The 24,968-nt window shown below is 35.6% G+C and overlaps 1 protein-coding gene across 12 annotated transcripts in view; it reads left to right on the top strand.

Annotated features, from left to right (window-relative positions):
* Nucleotides 1-24,968, top strand: part of ERBIN (erbb2 interacting protein) — a 117,714-nt gene that overhangs the window by 75,975 nt on the left and 16,771 nt on the right. For 9 of the 12 annotated variants that reach the window (XM_067031051.1, XM_059062270.2, XM_059062267.2 and 6 more), the window contains 11 exons: nt 1,060-1,204; nt 2,744-2,816; nt 3,117-3,246; nt 3,569-3,684; nt 5,178-5,247; nt 12,333-12,432; nt 15,417-15,538; nt 16,533-16,706; nt 17,545-17,730; nt 21,675-21,789; nt 23,757-23,940. In XM_067031051.1, coding sequence (XP_066887152.1) covers nt 1,060-1,204; nt 2,744-2,816; nt 3,117-3,246; nt 3,569-3,684; nt 5,178-5,247; nt 12,333-12,432; nt 15,417-15,538; nt 16,533-16,706; nt 17,545-17,730; nt 21,675-21,789; nt 23,757-23,940 — 1,415 coding nt within the window. The remainder of the gene's footprint in view (nt 1-1,059; nt 1,205-2,743; nt 2,817-3,116; nt 3,247-3,568; nt 3,685-5,177; nt 5,248-12,332; nt 12,433-15,416; nt 15,539-16,532; nt 16,707-17,544; nt 17,731-21,674; nt 21,790-23,756; nt 23,941-24,968) is intronic. The other 3 variants (XM_059062265.2, XM_059062269.2, XM_067031048.1) reach the window with 2 other exon arrangements.

A 24,968-nucleotide genomic window follows, 5' to 3' on the forward strand; every position in this document is an offset into this window, starting at 1 on the left:
GTTCTATATTTAGTTTTTTAAGCAACCTCCATACTGTTCTCCATAATGGTTGTACCAATTTACATTCCCACCAACAGTGTAAGAGGGTTCCCTTTTCTCCACACCCTCTCCAGCATATATTGTTTATAGATTTTTTGATGATGGCCATTCTGACCGGTTTTGTAGAATCAAAACCGGTTTTGTACAATCAGAATTGTAGTTTTGATTTGCATTTCTCTAATAATTAGTGATGAGCATCTTTTCATGTGGTTTTTGGTCATTCGTATGTCTTCTTTGGAAGAAATGTCCATTTAGATCTTCCGCCCATTTTTTGGTTGGGTTTGTCAACACTTTCTTGATTAAAATTTTTAAATTTCTGTAATAAATTTTTGTAAAACACAGTTGACCCATGAACAACTCAGGGGTTGGGGGCACTGACCCTCTGCGCAGTCAAAAATCTGTGTATAACTTATAGTCAGCCCTCCCTATCCGAGATTCCTTCATTGTTTTGGGGTTCCTCCTCTGGATCTGCGGTTCTGCATCCACAGATTGAACCAACCACAAATAGTATAGTATTGCAGTATTTACTGTTGAAAAACATCCATGTGTAAATAGATGTGTGAAGTTCAAACCTGTGTTGTTCAAGGGTCAACTGTCACTCTCTTTTAATGCCATGGAGTGTGTCCTTCCCAGTGGTTGCAGTTGGCTTTATATCTTATTTCATTTTGCCCAGGGAATTGTTGAAGTAAGCTATTTTCCATGTAGTTTCTTAGCAGCTGACATTGTGTTCATTCTCAGACCTAAAGCCATACGAATTCCCATATTTGCCCTCCCCCTTGCAAATGATGGGCAGCTAAGTTCCCAAAGAAAATTATATGTCTGTTGTCACTCTGCTGGGCTAACATTAGTAGGAGCTCTTAGCTTTATTACTGAATACATTACTAATAGCATTTTTAAAAATTATGAATCCTCTCATATAAATATTTAATTTTAAATTATAATTTGGCATTAGGTTTATTATCTAAACTTTTCACCACTTACTGTTGATGGAGTCATTAGATTCCCTTTTTTTACTTACAGTTTATCGGTAGCTTGAAACAGCTTACATATTTGGATGTTTCTAAAAATAATATTGAAATGGTTGAAGAAGGAATTTCAGCATGTGAAAACCTTCAAGACCTCCTATTATCAAGCAATTCACTTCAACAACTGCCTGAGACTATTGGTTTGTATTGCTCTCTAAATCATGTAATTAATATTTGCTAATATAAAATATGAGAAACTTAATGCCATTTCTTGATTCAGACCTTCCATATATTAAATTGTATTTGTTATGAGATAGTTTTACTGTTGTTCTCTGAAGTCACAGATCTTATTTGAATTTTTTTCTGTTGTGATCAGTTATACAATTTACTCTTGTTGACATTACTGTTTTTCTTTACTTTAAGGAAATGTCGTTTTTATCACTGAAATAAAGTTTAAATTCTTTAAAAGAGTTTAATTTACCCAAATTTGGTTTAACTCTTGATTGTGGCCATTATCTAGTAACTTTTTTCAATCTTAACTACATTTTAGACTCACAAGAAGACAGCCAGATAAGCAAAATCCTACGAAAATCTATGCAGTTAACCCTTGAACAACAATGGCGGTTAGGGGGCCAACCCTCTGCACAGTGGGAATATCTCATATAATGTGTAGTTGCACCTTTGTATCTGCATTCATTTCCTCCCTATCCATGGTTCTGCATCCATGTATTCAACCAACTGTGGGTCATGTAGAACTGTAGTATTTACTATTGAAAAAACTCTGCATGTAAGTGGATCCATGCACTTTAAACCTGTGTTGTTCAAGGGTCAACTGTGTTTGTGTAATTGTTTGTCTGATGATGCATCAAGGAAATTGAATTATCTTAAAGAACCAAAAACTTAAATCTTGGCATCTTCATGTTGTTTAAATATAAAAATCAGAATTATTTTTACATATTTTTCAATTGAATTACATAACTTTTTTTGTTGTTGTTGTTGTTGTTTGTGGTACGTGGGCCTCTCACTGTTGTGGCCTCTCCCGTTGCGGAGCACAGGCTCTGGACGTGCAGGCTCAGCAGCCATGGCTCACGGGCCCAGCCGCTCTGCGGCATGTGAGATCTTCCCGGACCGGGGCACGAACCCGCGTCCCCTGCATCGGCAGGCAGTTTCTCAACCACTTCGCCACCAGGGAAGCCCCTACGTAACTGTTTTAGTTCAGGTTACATTTTGCAAACTTTACTATAATTTATTCAACACTTTTAATTTTAAATTAAACTCCATTTTTATTGTTTTAGTTTTTAGTATATGTACAATATGTAGAAAAGTTTGTTATACACTTAAGAAAATTATGGTCATAGTACCACTTCTTTAATCCATTGATACCATAAGTTTGTATTGTGTATCTTCACTGTGCTATCATGGCATTGTTTTAAGGAGCATGGCTACTACAGTGAGCAAAGGGAGACAAAAAGTACATACTTTTATGAAGCTTACATTTTAGTGAGGGTTAAATTGATAAATATACACTACTGTCAAGAGGTAGTATGTATGTGAAAATTGTAATTACAGGGTGAGGGAATAGAGAGTTGGTGGGGTTGGGGTGGTATCTTTTTTAGATATGTTGGTTTTTAAAAGTTCTTTATGATTCATGTCAAATGTAATATGTGCTCACATTGACTGTTGGTTGACTTGATTCTAGTTCAAGATGGAAAATTGTATATTATTTCTTCCCTCGATAGGTTCATTGAAGAATGTAACAACTCTTAAAATAGATGAAAATCAGTTAATGTATCTGCCAGACTCTATAGGAGGGTAAGATTTTTGTGTATTAATAGAACTAGAAGATTTTTCTTTCGGTTCAGCATGCCATATATTGTTTTCAGATAATTGTTAACATCTAAAGGAGATTCTAAAAGCATTTAAATGAGCAGTTGGTTGCAGGTTGGGTTTATTTATAATTAAGACAGGCTGATACTTTTATAGGTGAACTTTAGTTTATTGGAAGTAGATTTTCTCTAGGTTTGTTAAAGTCAAGTTCAAATAGTCATAAGTTCTTAAGTTTTGAATGATATACAGGAACTCTTGTTAAAATATGTGCTTTCTTTTTTAAAGGTTAGTGTCAATAGAAGAACTGGATTGTAGCTTCAATGAACTTGAAGCTTTGCCTTCATCTATTGGGCAGCTTACTAATATAAGAACGTTTGCTGCAGATCATAATTACTTACAACAGTTAACCCCAGAGGTACTGTATTTAAAATTTATTTTGAATTTTTATTTTTTCTAATTATTAATTATAGCTATCAGTGTGGTTTTCTTTATTTTCTTTCAGAAATAATTTTGTAACTAAGTTATTTATTTTCTGAATAATAATTAGTTATATTGATTTTCAAGAGATACCTAAATTCTTTTCTCCATACATGAAAGTTAATAATTGAAAAGGGAAAATATATTTCCTTTTATAAATGAGAAGAGTATTTTTTATAACTTTTGAAAATGATACTTCACTTAATGTCTGTTAAGCAGTAGGCGAAGTTTTGATCCACAATTCTGTGTTTCTCTTTCAGATTGGAAGCTGGAAAAATATAACTGTGTTGTTTCTCCATTCCAATAAACTTGAGACACTTCCAGAGGAAATGGGTGATATGCAAAAATTAAAAGTCATTAATTTGAGTGACAATAGGTTTGTAACAATGTAATTCATCATTTGGTTTGTAGAAGACATCTATTGGATGAAATTAAAATTTCATTATATGTGTTAGAAAATCTAATGCATGTTTTTCTTTTCATATATATTTTTGGTTTTTTGTGTAGAATTTTCATTTGAAAGAATGATTTAATTTTACCTGATGTTAATTATCGTACTGTGGTTGTCACAGTTCATTTTATGTTGACTTTAGCTATATAGTCTTAATTATCTCCTTATAGTAGCCATTTTTATTTCTAAAGTCAGATCTTCACCTTAATAACTGCTGTTGAACAGAGCAGCTTTTAATCTAATCTACTCCTTGTATTAATCTGGGCAAAGGTGTGATTAGACACCCACTCAAATAATTTTGGACAACGCAGCCAAGGTATAGAGCAAAATAGATCACAAATTGGAACAATGTTTAAGTTAACAGATTGTCCATAATTTTTTCTGATGTAAAGATACTAATAGTGATAAAAGAACATTGTAAGGGCATTTTTACATTTTGCTTTTGTAGTATCTTACAAAGTATTCAAAACAGCCCTATAAAGTAATAAATGGATATTCCCATTTTATGGAGGAGAAAATTAAGACTCAGATTTAAGGAGATTCACATAGCTTTTAAGATAGAGCTTTAATGTAAACTCAGTTTTCTGACTAGTTAGGGTATTCAGACTGTTCCATTTTATTTAAGAAGAACTACTGTCCCTGCCCCCACTTGTAAATTATTAATTATAGCTATCCAGTGTGGTTGAAAATTAAATCCTTAAAATTAAATCCCTTTTAAAATTAAATCCTTGTTTCAGCCCATACTTTGTCCCCTAAAACTAGAGCCCTAAGTTCCAGCACCCTAGGTTTCTAGAGACCTAGATTCCCTAGGTTCCTTGGAAGTTAGGCATAGAATAGATAGGCATAAGACAGAAGCTTTAAGTAGGGTGCTGTTCCAATTTAGCATTCTACTGAGTATTGCTGTTACTTTGTTTTTACTCATTATAGTGTTAAAATAGTCTTTTTGAGTATGAAAGTGCTGGGTCACAATGAAATAAAAAGAGTGCAGTATTTATAACAAGCTCTTACTCAGAGTGGTTCCTATAACAGTTTGTTCTCTGTAAAGGCAAGTAAAACATCCAAAGCAATTTTATGAGACATTGTTTAATTTGTCCTTGCCTTTGCAGTAAGGTAGGGATAGTTACCAGTTTTTCTTAGCAGATAATTTTTTTTGAGGTTATTAGATTATCCATTTTTCCCCCAATCAAATTGATTCAATTGAAGAATTATATTTTTAAAATTAATTCTTATAAAACTGAATAGTATTTTGTCTTATATCCTGTTCAAAGACCTATACTGGGTTTTCTCCTGAATTAAATGTTTTTCTCCTATTTTCATATGCAATAATATAACATTGTTTAGAAGACCATTAGATGTAGCTCTCATTTTAACATTTCTCATTTTTAAAGTTTAATTTTTGTTTGTATTTTTTCCCACAGATTAAAACATTTGCCCTTTAGCTTTACAAAGCTACAGCAATTGACTGCTATGTGGCTCTCAGATAATCAGGTAGACATTCTGATTTTGTAAATTGATAGAATTCCAGTTATTCTATATGATTATGCATTCTAATTTACTTAGGATTATTTAATAGAAGTTCTAATCTGGTACACATGTATAAGGAAAATACTTAGATACACATAATTTTTTGTGAAATATGTGTAGATTCGTGAACGGTAAGTCCTTTTGGGCTTGTCTAACTTCTATATCTGTAAAAAGATAGATTAGGACAGAATTCTCCCTAACTTTTAAACATTTTTATAGACTCTCTGTGGCTTATATCTGTATAAATTTGATAATTTAAATTATGCTTCTAATCAAGCACTTTGACAAACCTTGAAGAAGTATTTCTAAGGAATTAAGACTTGTTCCTTGGACTTTCCTTTGTTTGACAAACATTTATTGAAAGCTTACGATAGGACATGAACTGCTCTGGGAGCTGGAGTTATACTGATGAAGCAAATAGAATCTTCTTACATTCTCATTGAGTTTACATTCTCATGGGAGACAGAGACAAATAAGTAACTACATAATAATATTTCAGAACTACAGAGAAAAATAAAGTTTGATAGGCATTGGAACAACCCTGCTATTGGAACCCTGATAGCAGGGTTGGAGTAAACATCCTATTTTATTTTTAGTTAGAGTGGTTTAGGAAGTATCTGTCTGAAGAAGGGAAGATTAAGCAGATTCTCAAATGAAATTAAGAGTGAGCCATGCTGGGACTTCCCTCATGGTGCCGAGGTTAAGAATCTGCCTGCCAATGCAGGGGGACACGGGTTTGAGCCCTGATCCAGGAAGATCCCACATGCTGCGGAGCAACTAACCCGTGCATCACAACTAGTGAACAACTAAGCCCATGCACCACAACTACTGAGCCTGCGCTCTAGAGCCCATGAGCCATAACTACTGAGCCCACGTGCCTAGAGCCCGTGCTCTGCAACAAAGAGAAGCCACCGCAATGAGAAGCCTGTGCACCGCAATGAAGAGTAGCCCCCGCTCATCGCAGCTAGAGAAAGCCCACGTGCAGCAACAAAGACCCAATGCAGCCAAAAATAAATAAATACATTTATTTTTAAAAAAAAACTTACAGCTCCTCTCAAAAACAAATGTAATAGGATTAAAGAAAGGGGAAGAGTGTTCTGGTTAGAAGGAATATCTATCATGAGCCTAAGCACTTATTAGTGAAGCAGTGTAGTATATTCAGTACCTCTACAAGTGGTTTTATAACTAGAGCATAACTTGTGAGATGGAAGAGTGGGACGTGAGGCCACAGAGGTGGACACAGATCAGGTCATGGAGGATCACATATGCCGTACAAAGGAACTTGCATTATATTTCAAGGATGGAAAATAGATTTTTTTAATCTTGCATGTCAACTTTGATAAATTATGATTTTTTTAAAGGATTCTAAGGTCATATTCAGGCTCAGTGGAAAATTGTGATTAGGGTGACTGTAATTTATTGTCTATTTTAGGACACTTGATAGTGAAAGGGGCCTCTATGATAAGTGTCAGAATAGCATGTGTAAAATGGGAATGTCCCAGGCAACCTGGATGTTTGGTCATTATAGTCTTGGTCAATTATTCATATATGTTATCAGTTTAAGAGAAGTGGTCCTGGGATTACATGTCAACCCTACTACAGGAGATAAGAAAGCTGTGTAACATATGAACGGAACGGGCAAGTGGCATGATCAGACCTGATACATTAGAAAGCCTTTGCAGGCTGCATTATGGAAGATGGATTTAGCAGGGGGTGGTGCCAAGTGGGAAGACCAGAGAAGACCTATTGGAGGGCGTTGCCATACTCAAGGCAACAGAAAGTGTTGGCTGAAGTAGAGTAATGATAACAGGGCCCAGGAAAATACTGTCTTTTTAGGGCATAACTTAAAAGGTCACATCAATGGAATGTGAGAAGAATGCATGTATGTGAGAAGAAAAAATAAAAGCAAAGGTGAGCCTCAGAGACGTGGCTTGAGTGACTAGGTAGATGTTGATACCATAACCAAGATAGAGAACCACAAGAGAAAGAAATCTGTTTATGGGAAGATGTGAAGTTCTGGTTAGGTTTATTGAGTTTGAAGTACTTTTGGTGTATCCAGGTAGGCACGCATAGAACAGTTCAGGTGGCCTTGGACCACCCGCACCCATCGCCTTGTTTTAGGCTGTGGTTTTCTGTGCTCTTGGTTTCTCCACTCTTAATTTTTAACCTCCAGGGGTTCTCAAAATAGCTGCTGAAGGCATGATTTTTTCCCCAGTACTATTATAGATTTATTTCTTTCATTTGTAAAATGTATTTAGCATGAGAAGAGATGTAAATGAAGTCCATCATTTTTTTGTTTTTTTTTTTTGCGGTACGCGGGCCTCTCACTGTTGTGGCCTCTTCCATTGTGGAGCACAGGCTCCGGACGCGCAGGCTCAGCAGCCATGGCTCACGGGACCAGCCGCTCTGCGGCATGTGGGATCTTCCCGGTCGGCAGGTGGACTCTCAACCACTGCACCACCAGGGAAGCCCCCAGTCCATCATCTTAATCACTTTTTCTTGAAAGTGGTTTCATAGCTTTTTATTATTTTGTCAAAAGGGGTTATTGTCAGTTTATTTTTTTAAATGTTAGGAATGGATTAATCCTGAGGAATACTAACATTTAAGTGGCAGGCAGGTTAATAGGCTTAGAAAGAGTGGCCATACCTCTATGGCTGCTCTTTACAAGGAAAACTATATGATGGTGTTTTTACATTAAGGGTGAAGCAACTGGCCTAAAGGAAGGAGTTGAAACAAGATAAATGCCAATGAGAGGTTCATTCAAATGAAGTCTGAAAAATATCCATTATATTTTGGCAAGTTATACCTATCTTGTCAACTTATCTTGACTATAGCTAATGCAGTTTTAGAAGTATATGTCAAATACCAGATTGAAGTAGTTTAAGGAATAAATAAATGAGAGAATGGAGACATGAATGTTGATTAGTCTTTTAAGAAGGTTGGATAAGAAAGAACAGGAGTGGAACATAAAGAAATTGGTAGCTAGGCACAAGTTAAGAGAGCATGTTTATAGGTTGTTGGAAAGAGGCTCTATGGAGACTGAAATTAAGGATATTAGAGTGATGGATAACTGGAGTGGAAACTGATGGAATCAAAAGCTCTGGCAGGGATTCTTACGTTCTTGAAGGGATCTTGGGTATGAAGTTTGTGAGAGGGAGGGCTAATAATCTATATGGTGAAACTCTTAGAATGTAGCAGTTTCCAAACTCTTAGCAGTTCTTGAATCTTATTTTTATTAAAAAAAGTTTTTTTTTGAAAATAATATCTTCTTCAGAATACAATTTAGGAAGTTTAGAAGAATTTTCAAGCAACATTGGGAGTCTGTTGAAGTTTGTTACCACAGACTTATTGTTAGTACTAATTTGCTCAGTTGTGTGATACAGAGAAAGCACACAATTAGAATAATTCTGGGTTACAGCTTTGCCAACCCAGGTGCAAGAGAAGGACAGTACAGCAAGGTCTTGATAATTGGCAGGAAACTGGTCATAATGAGATATGGTCAGATATGTAAAGAGAAGCAAAGACAGGAAAGAATGATGGTGATAAAGTAAAAAGTTCAAGAGAGTGGCAGTCTTGGTGGGGTTGATGAGCAAGTCTTGTAGGAGCAATGAAGTGAGAGATCTGCCTGGTGTCTATGTTACCATGCTCTGCTGGTTGTCCTTTTGACTGACCACGCCTTAGTTCCCTTTTCAGGAATTTTTTTTCTGCCAGTATCTTATATGTTGGTGCCCCTCATGGTGCTCTAGGCTCTGCTTTAGTTACTTTCCTTATACTTTCCTCTGGGAAGGATGCAATTACTGACTATATCATCATTATTCCTAACAACTGTCTTCAGCCCAGTTCTCTTTCCTGAACTTCACACTCACTGTCTACTTAACATTGCCCCCCCTAGATGTCTCAAATTCAGCCAACCTAAGACTGAACATTTCATCTTCTGCTCCAAATCTTTTTCTTTTCCTGGGTTCCCTAGATCAAAAAAAAGTGCTTGCTGGAGACAGAGACCTGGGAATGTAATTCTTAACTAGTGTTTCTCCCTGTACTTGAGTACAGTGAATCACCAGGCTCTGTTTAGTCTTAACTGTTAAGTATATCAGATGTTTTTGTGCTTTGCTTTATCCCTGCTCCCCCTTCCCTTAAATACAGTCCACCATCATCTTTCAGTTAGACCTGCACTGTCCAATACAGTAGACATGGTCATGTGACTAGTCCAAATTGAGATGTGCTGTAAGTGCAAAATATACACTGAATTTTCTATACTCAGTATGAACAAAGAATGTAAAATCACATCAACAATTTTTATTATCAATTACACATTAAAATGACAGTACTTTGAATATATAAGTTTAAATTAAATGCATTATCAAAATTTAATCTCTTTTTACCTTTTAGAAACGTGGCTACCAGAAAATTGTAAATTATCTATGGTTCTCATTTTTATCTCACATTATATCTCTATTGGACAGTGTTTGCTTAGACTATTGAGGTAGCTTCCTGATATGTCTCTGCCTTGGGTGTTGCCACAGCCCCTATCTCTTCTCACCCTGGTTCCGTTCAGAACCACACTGCAACTCAAGTGATCCTTTAATCTTGTTCTAGCACTACCTGCTTAAAATGCCTGCTCATCCTCTAGCTTCACCTCCTCCCCTTACGTCTTATTCTCATTTCCTCAAGTGAGTTCTGCTCTCTTGGAACATGCATCCTTCCCCTTCTTACCTGGTTAATGCGCTCATCCTCATCTAGGAAGACATTCTTTCAGGAATGCTTTCCTTATGGCTCAAGATTTTGGTAAGCATATACCTCCTGCTTTGTGTTCTCTTAGCGCCTTATACCCTCTCTACCTAGTTCTTACATTGTATTGTAATTTATTTTGTTATCACTATCCCTCCTCTCATATATTGTAAGCTCTACAGAATCAAATCAGTAAAGATGGTTTGCTCTCTAGTTTATACCCAGTGCCTGTCATAGTGCTTTGCATATAGGAGGCACTTAGTAAACACTTGCTGAATGAGTGAATTTATATTTCAGAGAAAGAACATTAACAGGTTATATTGTAGGAATTATGGCAAGGGAGTAGAATGAGTATCTAAAATGAAATAGTAATAAAGATCGTTGGAGTTAATTATTTAGGGAATGGAGATGCTCGGTAAATAGTTCTCAGTCTCATTCTGCCTTTGCACTCAATAAATAACAGATGATTAGTTTTCTTATAACACCTTTATTGAAATATAAATCACATTCTCTACAATTTACCTATTTTAAAGTGCATAATTCAGTGGTTTTTAATATATTCATAGAGTTGTACAGCCATTACCACAGTTAATTTTAGAACTTTTTCAGGGGTGTGATTAGTTTTTAAAAGCCTCCCAGATCATTCTTTTTTTCTAAACATAGAATTTACCATTCTTTTTTGAAATTTTATTTATTTATTTATTTCTTCATACATGCATGCATGCATGCCACGCCGCATGGCACGCAGGATCATAGTTCCTCAACCAGGGATCGAACCTGGAGTGCTAACCACTGGACTGACAGGGAATTCCCCTTCCCAGATAATTTTTGTTTTTTTTAACTTTTATATTTACTTATGTAGTTACATTTAGTGATGTTCTTTTTTTTTTGGCTATGCCACGTGACTTGCAGGATCTCAGTGCCCCGACCAGGGATTGAACCCAGGCCATGGCAGTGAAAGCCTGGCATCCTGACCACTAGGCCACCAGAGAACTCCCTCCCAGATAATTGTGTCTATCTAAGTAGACTTCTTTCCTCATTCCAACCCACTCCTCATCTACTGAGAAATAACTGGGCTAAAAGTATGGCTATGTCATCTACATTTTATATCTGTGGAATTACCCATTACTGTGGAAAGATTTGGCATAAAAGAGTCAGGAACAGTTGGATACTATCAGGAGGTCAGTGGATATTACGAAAGGAGCTAGAATGGTTGGGGCAGGGTTTGCTCTCCCTTAAAAGAAGAGGTGTTTATAATTGAGAGAGGAGTAATGATCTCATAGCATTTGTAAACACTAACTCCACCGCCTGAACTAGAGTTTATGAGTTGTGGGAGAAGAAGCAATCTGTATCTGAGAAGGCTTCAGGGAAGTGCTGTCCTTGGGAAAGGAGTAGATCTACCATTTTCATTATCTGAGGAGGTCAAGGAAAGTTTTCATTGAAGATGTTTGAGATGCAGGGCAGTAGTATCTCTACTGTGGAAGAAGGATGGGGGCACAGAGGAAATGTTTGAATGGGAGTAAGATTATAGGATGGCATTAACTAGCTGCACGGTTTTCACAAGAGTAAGTCCAAAGAATTAATTGATAGGGTGGCAGGTGAGGGGAGGATTGGGTAGTTCCTGCTTGTCTGGAGTTAGCCGAGGCTTGGATTGGTAGGATGTTAGGTCAGTAGACTGGCAAAAGTATGAGTTATATTAAGAAGTAAATTGAAAACACTTAATAACCAGTTAGGAAAAGAGTCCTAAGGAAAAATGAGGTCCAAAATAATTGGGTTTTCTAGTTCTGCCACTTAGTAACTTGTGGTATCTTTAATGGAGAAAGGAGACACGGGGCAGAAAAGAGAAGGTTACAACTTAGCGTTTAAGTACTCTGTTTTCAGCTAAAATAAACCTGCAGATAACTAGACTAAACGTTCTAAATCATTTCTACAAAAGCATCTTCCCAAAGGGGAATACTAGAAGGGGCAAAATAACATAAAATGGAAAGGCTTAGTTTTTGGCGCTATTAAAATCACTATGATAAGTAATTATTGGACTGTGGATGTACTTAATATATGAGAACTTTTAAAACTGTATTGATGATCAGTGATAATTGCAATGCAGTGTGAGTTTGCTTTGTATTAAAAGCTAAATTTTATTTTTTAGGTTTATATATTGTTTCAAATCTTAAAGTTTTATTATGTATGTTAAAAACATTTTTTGGGGTAACCTACACATTGATACTTTATAGAAAAAATGGTGAGTGCTTATTCAGAGGTATTGCTGGATATGTATTTGCTTTAGGGTTATTGAAAACTAAACTTTTATTTTCTTTCCCTAGTCCAAACCGCTGATACCTCTTCAAAAAGAGACTGATTCAGAGACCCAGAAAATGGTGCTTACTAACTACATGTTCCCTCAGCAGCCAAGGACTGAGGATGGTAGGAATTTAAGAATCTCTTTTCTTTTAAAAAACAAATACTGACAAATTACAGCAAAGGTGTAAAGTTAATTTTAAGTCTCAAAAACTTTTACTAATTTGAAGAAAATTTGGAGAATTGGTTAATGAAGTTCTCTGAAAATGGGAAAGAAAGGCAATATCTCAGTGTTATAGATAGTTGAATTTAGAGGTATATGTATACCATATGTTTCCTTAAATAGCTCCTTTGATTTTGTTAGATGCATTTTAATGTGGGAGAGGCTTCAACCGAAAAGTACAAGTTTATAATATTCTGAGTCCTTTTAGAGTTCATGTGTTTTTTAAAGTATTTCACTATGGGTATTATAAGGAGAGCACTATAACTAGTATACTTATAATACTGAATCAGAAACTACATTTGGTATGGTCAGGCAGGTGAATTTCCTTTCAACTGCAAGAAAAGCGTTTTTCCTTTATCACAGTGTCTCTAAAAAATAGATGAGTCAGAAAACAATATCCTTGAGGCGGAATTTTTTAGTACTTCGAGAGTAGACGCTTCACATTTAGTTCATTCCATTTTTATTACCACCTATGTGCCAGGCATTGTGTTAGATCTAAGTTTTTGGTCTTTGTTGTTGTTGTTGTTGTTGTTGTTCTTGGCCGCACCACATGGCATGTGGGATCTTAGCTCCCCGACCAGGGATCGAACCTGCGCCCCTTGCATTGGGAGCGTGGAATCTTAACCACTGGACCGCCAGGGAAGTCTCAGATCTGAGTATTTAAGATCTTAAATCCTTGCTTTCAAGAAGCGTATGATGTAAGAGGGGGATAATGATGAATAAATTGGAAAGAAAGGGCATGATATCTTGAGCCTAGTTAGAGGAATCAGTCTTAAACAGGAAAAAGGGGAAGTATGGATCCACCTAACAATAAATTTATAACTGAGGAAAACAAGGTATCAGGGAGCAACATCAGTCTGAGGGTTCTCATTGCATTTACTTTCTCAGTGAAGTCAAAGAGAAAATTGCCTCTAAAGACTGGGGGAAGGGCATTTGAGGAAGTGGTAGTGATTTGGAGTGGCAGAGCAGACTGACTTAGAATAAGTAGAATTCCTGAGCAGCATTGAAGGTGGAGCAAAGAGGAGGGAATACCATAAATTTGCAGTGGTTCTAAACAACAAGGTTATGTCATTTTTCTCTGGTTAAATTCCAGGGCAAAGGAGGTAGGTGATTGAAGTACCACGTTACGGACTTATTGCATAGGTATGACTTAAGGAAAGGGGGCAAGAAAGGTGAGAATGGTGGAAATAATACATCATGAAATCTAAGGTGAATAGAGAAGGAAATAAAACCTAGAGTGCTTTTACAGGAAGAAAAAGAAATGAGGTTAAGGAACTTGACGTTTACCAGCAATAATAAGGAAGTGAATGATTTAGAAGGACAAGTGTAGTGGTCAGGGAGGTAGAAAAGTATTACAGAAGCTAAGGTCTTGAGTATTACCATGATTGTGAATCACATGGGTGAAATGCAGATGGACATTGGAATTGAGGGCATCGAGGAATTATGAAATTATAGGGTTGAGGTGGGGTCATCGCACATTTTCATCATTCAGGGTTTTGGCAGGTCGTAGGTAGAGAGAAACACTCTAGGCAAATACTAGAGTCCTCAATGAATATGGCAGTGTGATCAGATCTAGTGGCATCTGAAATGCAGAAAAAGTGATGTTACTGCCTGATGCCCTGAATCGCAAAAGATGTGAGATTTACACTAAAGGGTAGAAAATGTAGGTGACCAGAAGTTGACAGGAGTGAGAGGCATGGTAAAAGTTTTCTTTGGGGTTCTAAAAAAATTCTGGTGTTAAATTGCTTTGATGTAATCTAAAACTCTTAGAGATCTCTGGGCTAGGCTGGTGGAGCCTTAACCCCCATCCCCACCCCCAGTACATAATGAACAGTATTGGGATTTGGAAGATTATTTCCGAATGCCAAACCTTGAATGAAATAATTTATATATTACCATGTTACTTTTTGTAGGGAACAGAGGGAACTGTACAAAATCATCTATCTATAGTGTTTTAATTGTTAGATTCTCTTCAGGAATCCTTCTGGTAACAAAAAAGCCTAAGACGGGAGGAGAAATCTTCTCAATCCTGGAAATAGACTTTGTTGGAAACTGCTTGACTCTGCTTGTCTTTCCAAGTATACCACAAAAAGTATGTCAGTAGGGTTTCCCAGGAGTTTGAACCACATTGGACAAACAAACAAGAACAAACACTCTAATTCATTTACTATTAAGCAACAACACAAAGCAATTAAATTTTTGAGTCAAGTAATGAAAACAAAGAAAAAGGTGAATCTCAAAGCTTTATTCCTGTTGTTAATGTTTGGTTTCATGGCATTCTTACTTTGTGACAGTTGTCACATCTTTAATATTAATATCAGATAGCAGGATATGTAAGTGTTGAGTTTATGTTAAATTTTCAGTTTTCCTTAGTTTTGATAGAGAATATCTTGTAATTACTTTATTTACATAGTAAAGCTATATATAATGTTTCATGCAAAGATGTAATTACATGCCATCGGGATAGTCATTTTTTGCCAAAATATTTCCCTCTTTCTGACTTAACACCCTCCCCCAGTACATAATGAACAATGTTGGAATTAGGAAGGTTTCTGAATGCCAGAACCTGGATGAAATAATTTATATATTACCATGTTACTTTTTGTAGGGAACTGCACACAATCACATATCTATAGTGTCTTAATTGTTATATTCTCTTCAGAAATCCTTCTGGTAACAAAACAAGACAAATCAGCTTTAAGGAAGAAAAGATATGTCATTGATATTGTGAAGAAATGTTGGAAACACAGCCTAGTTGTTAGTGTAGCACTTATAGCTGCTGACATTGACTGGTCTTGATTTATCTTAATGAACATACCTCATGAGCAAGTAATAGTTTTTCATAATTATAGTAAAATACAGTGGGGTTTTATTTGTTTTTCTCTAGTTATGTTCATATCAGATAATGAAAGTTTTAATCCTTCATTGTGGGAGGAACAGAGAAAACAGCGGGCTCAAGTGGCATTTGAATGTGATGAAGACAAAGATGAAAGGGAAGCACCTCCTAGAGTGAGTCTATTCTTTTTTCCTTCAAATTTGAACAGCTCTGCTGATATTTATTGGGTACTATATAGCTAATCTGTGCTATTTTGCCCTCAAGGCACTTGAAATTTTATTAATCCAATACATTTATCATGTGAAGGTATTCGAGAACAATATAAAATTATGCAATTAAAAGCCAAATTTCATAGTGTGTATAAATATAAGAGAAAAACAGATTATTATTTCCCGCTTTCCTTTCTTTAGTGATTTATTTATATATATTATAGGAATAAAGAACTCTTTGATATGAACATTTTGTTTCTTTGTGAGACTGTGTTGCAGTGATAGAAGTAGCAAATACACATTTCCTAGTTACTTATGGATGTAATTTTTTCCCCTTATATAATAAAACTAACTGAATCCCAGAAAATGATTAGATTGACCTTAGAAGTGTTTGGTTCCCAGCACATAAGTCATAATAATCTAGGAATTTTATGTATGTTTGCATAAACATCTAGCTGGAAAACATATATCTGTTTCAAAGCCAAGAGGTGGTGTTGGCAATATCCACATCATATATCTCCAAATGGAATATATTTGAGACTACTAAAAAAAAAGCTTTTAAAACAGGTAACTGTGAAGTTTTCGATTATCAATAAAACCATACTTTTATTGAGTCTAAAATGCTTTCAAAGGCCTATCATCTGTCTTCACAGTTACCCCTATGAGCAATATAATTAAGAAGGATTATAGATTAAATTTTGAGATTGACATTAGAAATATTTATCTGTAGATAACTAATAAGGACCTACTGTATAACACAGGAAACTCTAGTCAGTACTCTGTAATGGCCTATATGGGAAAAGAGGAATCTAAAAACGAGTAGATATATGTGTATGTATAACTGATTCACTTTGCTGTACACCTGAAACTAACACAGCATTGTAAATCAACTCCAATAAAAATTTTTTTTAAAAAATATTTATCTGTATTTTAAATTGTGCTTATTTTATTTCTCTAGGAGGGAAATTTAAAGAGATATCCAACACCATACCCAGATGAGCTTAAGAATATGGTTAAAACTGTTCAAACCATTGTACATAGGTTGAAAGATGAAGAGACTAACGAAGACTCTGGAAGAGATTTAAAACCACATGAAGATCAGCAAGTTATAAATAATGATGTGGGTGTGAAGGTTAGAAAATTCAAAAGCATTGACCAAAACCTGTTTCAGGTTCTTTAAAATTCTTAAATGATAAATGATATAATGATCCTTTTTGTTTACAAGAAAATGTACTTCCAAACTTAGGGCACTGTTCTCAAATACCTGAACTAAAAGCTATAATAGTGAGCCAACTCCCTAATTGCTATTATTACCACTTCACTGTGGTTACAGATTGTCCATATGGGCAGGGGAGTGTCAGCATAGCCTTTGAAAAATCATTGCCTGAACAAAGAATAAGGTAACAAATGTCAGAAAGTTCATTGTTATAGAAATACTTTTTCCCCTGGTAATATTGATTCACTCTACCCAGTTTTCATTTTAAATATAATTGCTATGATAGACCATTGGCATTTCCTCAGGATGTTTCTGAAACCTACACTAATCCCTAAATTGTGTGTTCCTTTAATGGACTCCCCCCTCTCCCCGCCGCCATTGTATCACAGAAACAGAAGTTTTATCATGTCACTAGAGTTACTGTATATTCCACAATGAGCAGGAAAATATCTAGCCATCGTGATTTTGAGCATGCTGAGCTAAGTGACTCACTCATAAATACCAGCTTTGCAACTTCTAGGATGAAATGTAGCCTCAGCTAAATTGTAAAGTTTAATGTGGCTCATGGACCTTTGGGACCACCTGTTCCCAAAATGAGCATTTTTTATCTGTGAGTCCTACAGATTTCCATGTTTAAAGTTTCTTCAGTTTATCCAGAATAGGAAGATACTAAATTACAGTTAAAATTTCACCTGAACTTTAATACAAGAATAGATGTAAAGAATGTGAATTCTTTATCTTTTCTTTTACTTAGACTTCAGAAAGTATTACTCCAGTAAGAAGCAAAGCTGATGAAAGAGAAAAGTATATGATAGGAAACTCTATACCGAAGACCAGTGAACCTGAAGCTGAGGTCAGTCCTGGGAATCCGCCAGTGACTGCAAATATGAAAGCCTCTGAGAACTTGAAGCATATTGTTAATCATGATGATGTTTTTGAGGTATGGCTTTATGATTATTCTGGAGTAGTGTTAAATGGTAAGAATTTAATATTTTATTGTTGCTAACTAAAGATAGGAGAAACCTGATACTGATAGCAGAAAATATGCTAATGCATTTGCCATTGAGAAATCTCATAATATTTGCTATACCACTCGTTTATCACTTTAAGCATTGGAGTACAGTGGGTATAAAATTTTTACTATGTAAATTATGTCTTTTTAAAAAATATTTTTTTGGTTGCGCCAGGTCTTAGTTGTGGCATGCAAGTTCTTTAGTTTTGGCATATGGACTCCTTCTTAGTTGTGGCATGTGGGCTTCTTAGTTGTGGCATGCAGGTGGGATCTAGTTCCCTGACCAAGGATCGAACCTGGGCCCCCTGCATTGGGAGTGCGGAGTCTAACCCATTGGACCACCAGGGAAGTCCCTACTATGTAAATCAGATTGTGGCAGTGTTGTTCTAATTCTGTAAAATTCATAACGGCAATTGCTTTTATTTCTGTAACTTAAAAATGAAAAGCTTACATATATACAATGGAATATTACTCAGCCATAAAAGGAAATGAAATTGAGTTATTTGTAGTGAGGTGGATGGACCTAGAGTCTGTCATACAGAGTGAAGTAAGTCAGAAAGAGAAAAACAAATATCGTATGCTAACACATATATATGGAATCTTAAAAAAAAAAAAATGCTTCTGAAGAAGCTAGGGGCCGGACACGAATAAAGACGCAGAGGTACAGAATGGACTTGAGGACCCGGGGAGGGGGAAGGGTAAGCTGTGACAAAGTGAGAGAGTGGCATGGACATATATACACTACCAAACGTAAAATAGATAGCTAGTGGGAAGCAGCCGCATAGCACAAGGAGATCAGCTCGGTGCTGTGTGACCACGTAGAGGGGTGGAATAGGGAAGGTGGGAGAAAGGGATATGCAAGAGGGAAGAAATATGGGGACATATGTATATGTATAACTGATTCACTTTGTTATACAGCAGAAACTAACACACCATTTTAAAGCAATTATACTCCAATAAAGATGTTAAAAAAAAATGAAAAGGTTGCCTTAGGTGTACTTCAATTATTTGACTTCTTTAGGTATCTATCATTGCTTATGAAGTAATTTTTTTCTTGAATATCTGAGACTTTTTTTTTAAAGAGATTCTTCCTGTGGATCAATAAAAACTGTAACTTTTTTTAAAAAACAGCTTTATTGAGATATGACTCATATATTATACAATTCACTCATTTAAATAAAGGGTGCAGTTCAGTGGTTTTTCAGTTTACTAAAAGTTGTGTGGCCCTCACCACAGTCACTTTTAGAACATTGTCATTACCCCGAAAGAAAGCCGGTACTTCTTAGTTGTCTCCCTACAACTTCTCCATCCCCCCAAGTTCTAGACAACTAGTAATATACTTTATCTGCATCTCTAGATTTGGCTGTCCTTTGCATTTCATATAAGTGTAATCATCTGATATGTGGTCTTCATAACTGTTTCTTTCACTTAACATAATGTCAAGACTATTCATATTGTAGCATGAATCAATACTTCATGCATTTTTTAATATCTGAATAATATTTCATTGTAATCATCCATTATGGACATTTGGGTTACTTCCACATTTTGGCTATAATGAATAAGGCTTCTTTGAATATTTATATACAAGTTTTTGTGTGGATATATATTTTCTTTCCTCTTGGGTATAAACCTCAGAGTAGAATTGCTAGATTGTATGGTAACTTTATGTTTAACTGTTTGAGAAACTGTCAGACAGTTTTCCAAAAGTGATTACACCATTTTATATTCCCTTCATACACTGCTGGAGATATTAAGTGCTACAGAAATTTAGAAAGGAGATATTTTCTGGCTACAAAGAACCGTGGATGCTTAAAGGCGAAGGAAGCATTTAACCTGTATTTTGAAGTGTTTCAATTAGCAGAAATAGGAGAATTGAATGAAATGGAAGGAATAATGAGAGCAAAAGCATGGTATTTAGAAAATGTAGAAAAGAGCATGTTCCATCTGACTATGTCAGGGGTTATAGTATATGAATAAAATTAGTAAGGTAGGTTGGATCCTGATTCTGAAGCCCTTAATACCTCTGCTAAGAAGTTTGGACTTGATGTTCTACACTGTAGTCTTCAGGGAGCCACTGAAGACTTATTAGCAGAATTATCTACATTAAACATAATCATTGGAGAAAAATGCAATATCCAGGGAGAAAGAGTAAGAAAGGAAAGAATATGAGCTAACTGCAGGAAGATTAATTGAGATGAACAAAGGAAAACAGAAAGGTGGGAGGAGATTTAGGAGACTACAGTTCCCAGAAGCCCAGATGTAATATAATTTCATGAAGGAGAAGGCCTGGTCAGCAGTTTAAATGCTGCAGATGTCAAAGATTAAGACAGACCTCTTTGTTCTTTTATCTCATTCTTCGCATTCATTCTATCAGTCAAGTCCTGTTAATAGCAAAATTTCTGTCAAATTCTTTTATTCTTTACTGTGCATCACTGCCATTGCAGGACAGATGTAGTTTTTTTTCTTCAGGACTATCAGTATAGCTAGTTTCCTTTCTGCCAGTCTCTTTTTCTTTTCATACATCTTTAATACCAGAGTTACTATTTTAAAAGAATCTGATCTTGTGAGTTCCTGGCTTGTCAACTTTCAGTAATGACCAATACATACTTAACTGAGTTCATACTCAGAGCATAACCTTTTACTATCTGTTCCAGTCCTCCTTTTCTGTCTCCTGCCACTTATCTTAAGTTCCAGCTGCATGGAACTGACTTGCCATACCTTTTCTTATTTCCATGCTTTCCCCTACTCAGAATGTCATTTCCCTCTTAACTCACCCTTCAAGACTAAATCCAATTTACGTTCTCTCCCTAATCTACTTAGCACTCTAACTCTGTCGTAGTGCAGTTTGGAACAGGGTTGGCAAACTATGGCCTATGGCCCAAATCCAGCCCACTGCCTGTTTTTGTGTGGCTTGCAAGCTAAGAACAGCTTTTACATTATTGAATGGTTGAATAAAATTCAAAAGAAAGTGTATTTCGTGAAATGTGAAAAATTAGATGAAATTTAGTTTTACTGGCACACAGCCATGGTAGTTTGTTTACATATTGCCTGTGACTACTCTTGTGCCAGAGCAGCAGAATTGGTTGGTTGAAACAAGAGACTGTATGGCTTGCAAAGTGTAAAATATTTACTCTCTGGCCTTTTTACTGAAACAGTTTTCAGACTCCAGTCCATGTCTTATTATGGCACTCTTAAAGCACCTAGAAATCTTAGTATTTTTAATAGAACACCCTTTTAAGAGCTTTTATTTATTTTCATCATATTAACTAAGAATAATTTAACCTGCAGTAGATATGATTTTATATACAGTGTTAAAATTTTTCTATTAATATTTGTTGACGACAAGGTCTCTTTTGTGTGCTAACAGCACTCAATGGTAGATAGTCTGGGACAGTTGCCAAATATCAGAGAAAAAAATCAAATTTGGCAAAAATTGCCATTAATCCAGTTTGGTGGAAGAACATCTCAGTCCTTCTGATTCCTTGGAACCCAGTGATCCTTGAGGGAATAAATTTGAGGATTAGGAATAGACTTTTTGTTAGAGTACCTTCACTAAACTTGAGTTTTTCAATGGTAAGGATTGTGTTTTACTCATTTTTGTTTCTTTGGCACTTGACATATTACCAGGTACATACCAATCATTAATACAGTTGGATTAAGGACTGCACAGAAAATTATACCTTAGACACTTTGGTGTACTGTTAACAATTTCCATAGTTTTACAGCCATGTCTTGAAAAATTTAAGTCATATACTAGTTTTATTCACTATTACCTTAAAAAGGTTTTTTTTTTAACCTGTTCTAAATATTCGTTAAAGAAACCAAAATTTATTTTTGTAAATATTTTCTCTCTTTTTTCTTTAAATTAGGAATCTGAAGAACTTTCTTCTGATGAAGAGATGAAAATGGCAGAGATGCGACCACCATTAATTGAAACCTCTATTAACCAGCCCAAAGTGGTAGCACTTAGTAATAACAAAAAAGGTTAGGTGTTAAAGAAAAGCACTAAGAATAGAAATGGGCTGAATAAATTTATACATTTTTTCAAATAAATTTCACTAAATGTCATTGTGTTATTTAAAACACTTTTTAGAAACAACCTTTAAAACATGCCTTTCTAAAAGCTCTGTTTCTTACCTCTCGTTTTTAAAGAAAAATCTTGATGGATCTTTTCTCTTCCCTCATTCGTGCAAGTTTACTTACATGGCATAGATTTTATAGACAAATAAGCCTAGGTTATGATTCCATCTCTACCATTTATTTGCTGTATGATCTTTGCACTCCTTAATTTTGTCTGTGTATATATTAGACATACAATGAGGCTAGTGAAGGGTTTTGTGACTCTCAAATATATCGGATTAGTGCACCTCAGACCTAGCATAGTACCTGATGTATAACAGATGCTGCTTGTTACTTTATCTCTCCCAGTACTTTTTTTTTTTTTTGGTATGCGGGCCTCTCACTGTTGTGGCCTCTCCCGTTGCAGAGCACAGGCTGCGGGCTCAGCGGCCATGGCTCACGGGCCCAGCCGCTCCGCGGCATGTGGGATCTTCCCGGACCGGGGCACGAACCCATGTCCCCTGCATCAGCAGCCGGACTCTCAACCACTGCGCCACCAGGGAAGCCCTCTACCAGTACTTTTTAACATCCCCACCCCCACCCGACATGGAGTCTCAGACTCTTGGAAAGGAAAGAGAACTTGAAGAGTCTCTATCCCTTCCTTTTATCCTTCCCTCACTCCTCTCCACCAAATGTCTGAACATCTCTACATTATCTCCACCAGAGGTTTATCCAGCCTTTACCTTTATGGCATTAATGAAACATACTATCAAGGTGGCCCTTTGGAGGATAGCTTGGGGTTTCATAATAATAATGGTACTGATATTTGTTACTAATTGCTAATTACCATGCTAAATAGTATACATGTTATTATCTAATTGTCACAATTGCCCCATGATAAGGAGATAGAAGAAGAAGAATATATCTAGGAGAGAACTTAAGTGCCATATAGTTTAACAGTATTTTAAAAATTCAGAATCCAAAACCCAAATACCTTAAAGTTGAAGTTACAGAGCCCCATGTGCTACTGTTTTCAGCTGTAAACACAATCCAGACTACTTGAACTGAGATATTTGGAACAGCAAAAAATTCATATAATCACCTATGACTACATGTCTGTATGTACTGTTTCTATGATTTGGCTAGAATTGAGTTAGTTAAAAATAGCCTTTAGGGTTGTAAAGATATTAAGTTATGATCTTTTTATTACTACTTTAAAAAATAGTACTTTTTATACTACCTGACTATAATGGAATATGAATATTGTCTATTTCTGTTTATATAGTTGTTAAAATCCATCTCACATATTGAGAGTTCACTATTCATATACAATTCTTTGAAATGATTTTAAAAAGTAGAAAACTGACCTTGTGAAAATTTCTGGATTTGTTTGGTGTTTGTTTTTTGGTTGATTGTGCTGTTCATTTTTATTATCAGAATAGATAAAAACAATTCCATACATGTATGAAATAATTTCTACCCGAGGAAAGTTCACCAAGGTTATGAACTGTATTATGTATTTCTTACTATTATGACTTTTTAAAACCAAAGATGTGTGGAAATTATATTCACTAAAACTAATTGATGGCCTTAAACATTGTGTGATACCATCTTGTCAGTAGTTTAAACTAAATCAAATTCTGGGTAACTAACATATTTTTTAAAAAAACTATAGGTATCACTAAAAACAAACTAACTGAAGGTATCACTATTTTTAAATTCTCTAATCTTTTTATGTATTAGGACTGAGTTTTCAGAGGTGAGCCTCTGGTTATCTTCTTAACCATATAATTCTTTACCTTATGTATTGAACCAGGACAATATAAATGTCATTTGTCATCACTGGAAATTCTTCTTGGCTTTATCAATAGCTTAAGTTTTTTTTGTTTCAGATGATACAAAGGATACAGATTCTTTATCAGATGAAGTTACACACAATAGCAATCAGAATAACAGCAACTGTTCTTCTCCATCTCGGATGTCTGATTCAGTTTCTCTTAATACTGATAGTAGTCAAGATACCTCACTCTGCTCTCCTGTGAAACAAACTCATATTGGTATTAATTCCAAAATCAGGTTTGTGAACATCTTAACAAAATAATTTATTTGTACAATAAATAGAAGTGGTAAGGCAAATAAATATATATTATTAAAATGTAAAAGATTTTATAAATTAATATTATAGAAATGGTTCAGGCAGTATATGGTTTCTTCCCCACTTTGCTACTAATTATTTAGCTTTTATACATTTCCATTTTAAATCAGTCTTTTAAATGGGGGAGAAAAGATTTAAAATATATTCTAATTCTCTTCATTTAAAGGTTGAACAGTTTTATAATATTTCTAGGTCTTATAACATAAAGAGCCTGTTTGGAATAATTCACATTAAAAGGGGTATTTTTAGAGTTAGAAATGCAAAGTCACTTTGGGGGTTATCATTAAAGTGTTCAATCATATATTTCTGATTAGTGCTGTATTTTTGGTTTAGAGTTAAATTTGTAGGTCAAACTCGCTGAAACAAGATTTACTTCCTATAGGCTTGAATTTAGGTGAATTTTAAAACAAATTTATTACTAGGGTTCTCAAAAAGTTTTGTTATCAAAGTGAGACTATACCATTTTACCTTCATGTTATTGTATCATCTAGAGTGCTTGATAGAAAGATTTGGGTTACTACTGAATCTAAAGCTTATTGTATGGATATTTTTTTTTTGTTTTTTTTTTGCGGTACGCGGGCCTCTCACTGTTGTGGCCTCTCCCGCTGCGGAGCACAGGCTGCGGATGCGCAGGCTCAGCGGCCATGGCTCACGGGCCCAGCCGCTCCGCGGCATGTGGGATCTTCCCAGACCAGGGCACGAACCCGTGTCCCCTGCATCAGCAGGCGGACTCTCAACCACTGCGCCACCAGAGAAGCCCTGTATGGATATTGTTAACTAATTTTTAGAGTTAAATAGTTCTTAAATTCCAGGCATATTTAAGTCAAATTTTTCTATGTATTGATTTGCATTGCTTTAAAAGAAAGATGAATTTTATGTCTCATATTGAGCTTAACTATTATGTAGTTGTAGTTACGATTAATCATTTATATCTATCCTCTGAATTTGG

Source organism: Kogia breviceps, chromosome 4 (assembly GCF_026419965.1).
Source record: "Kogia breviceps isolate mKogBre1 chromosome 4, mKogBre1 haplotype 1, whole genome shotgun sequence".
Classification (NCBI taxonomy): Eukaryota; Metazoa; Chordata; class Mammalia; order Artiodactyla; family Physeteridae; genus Kogia; species Kogia breviceps.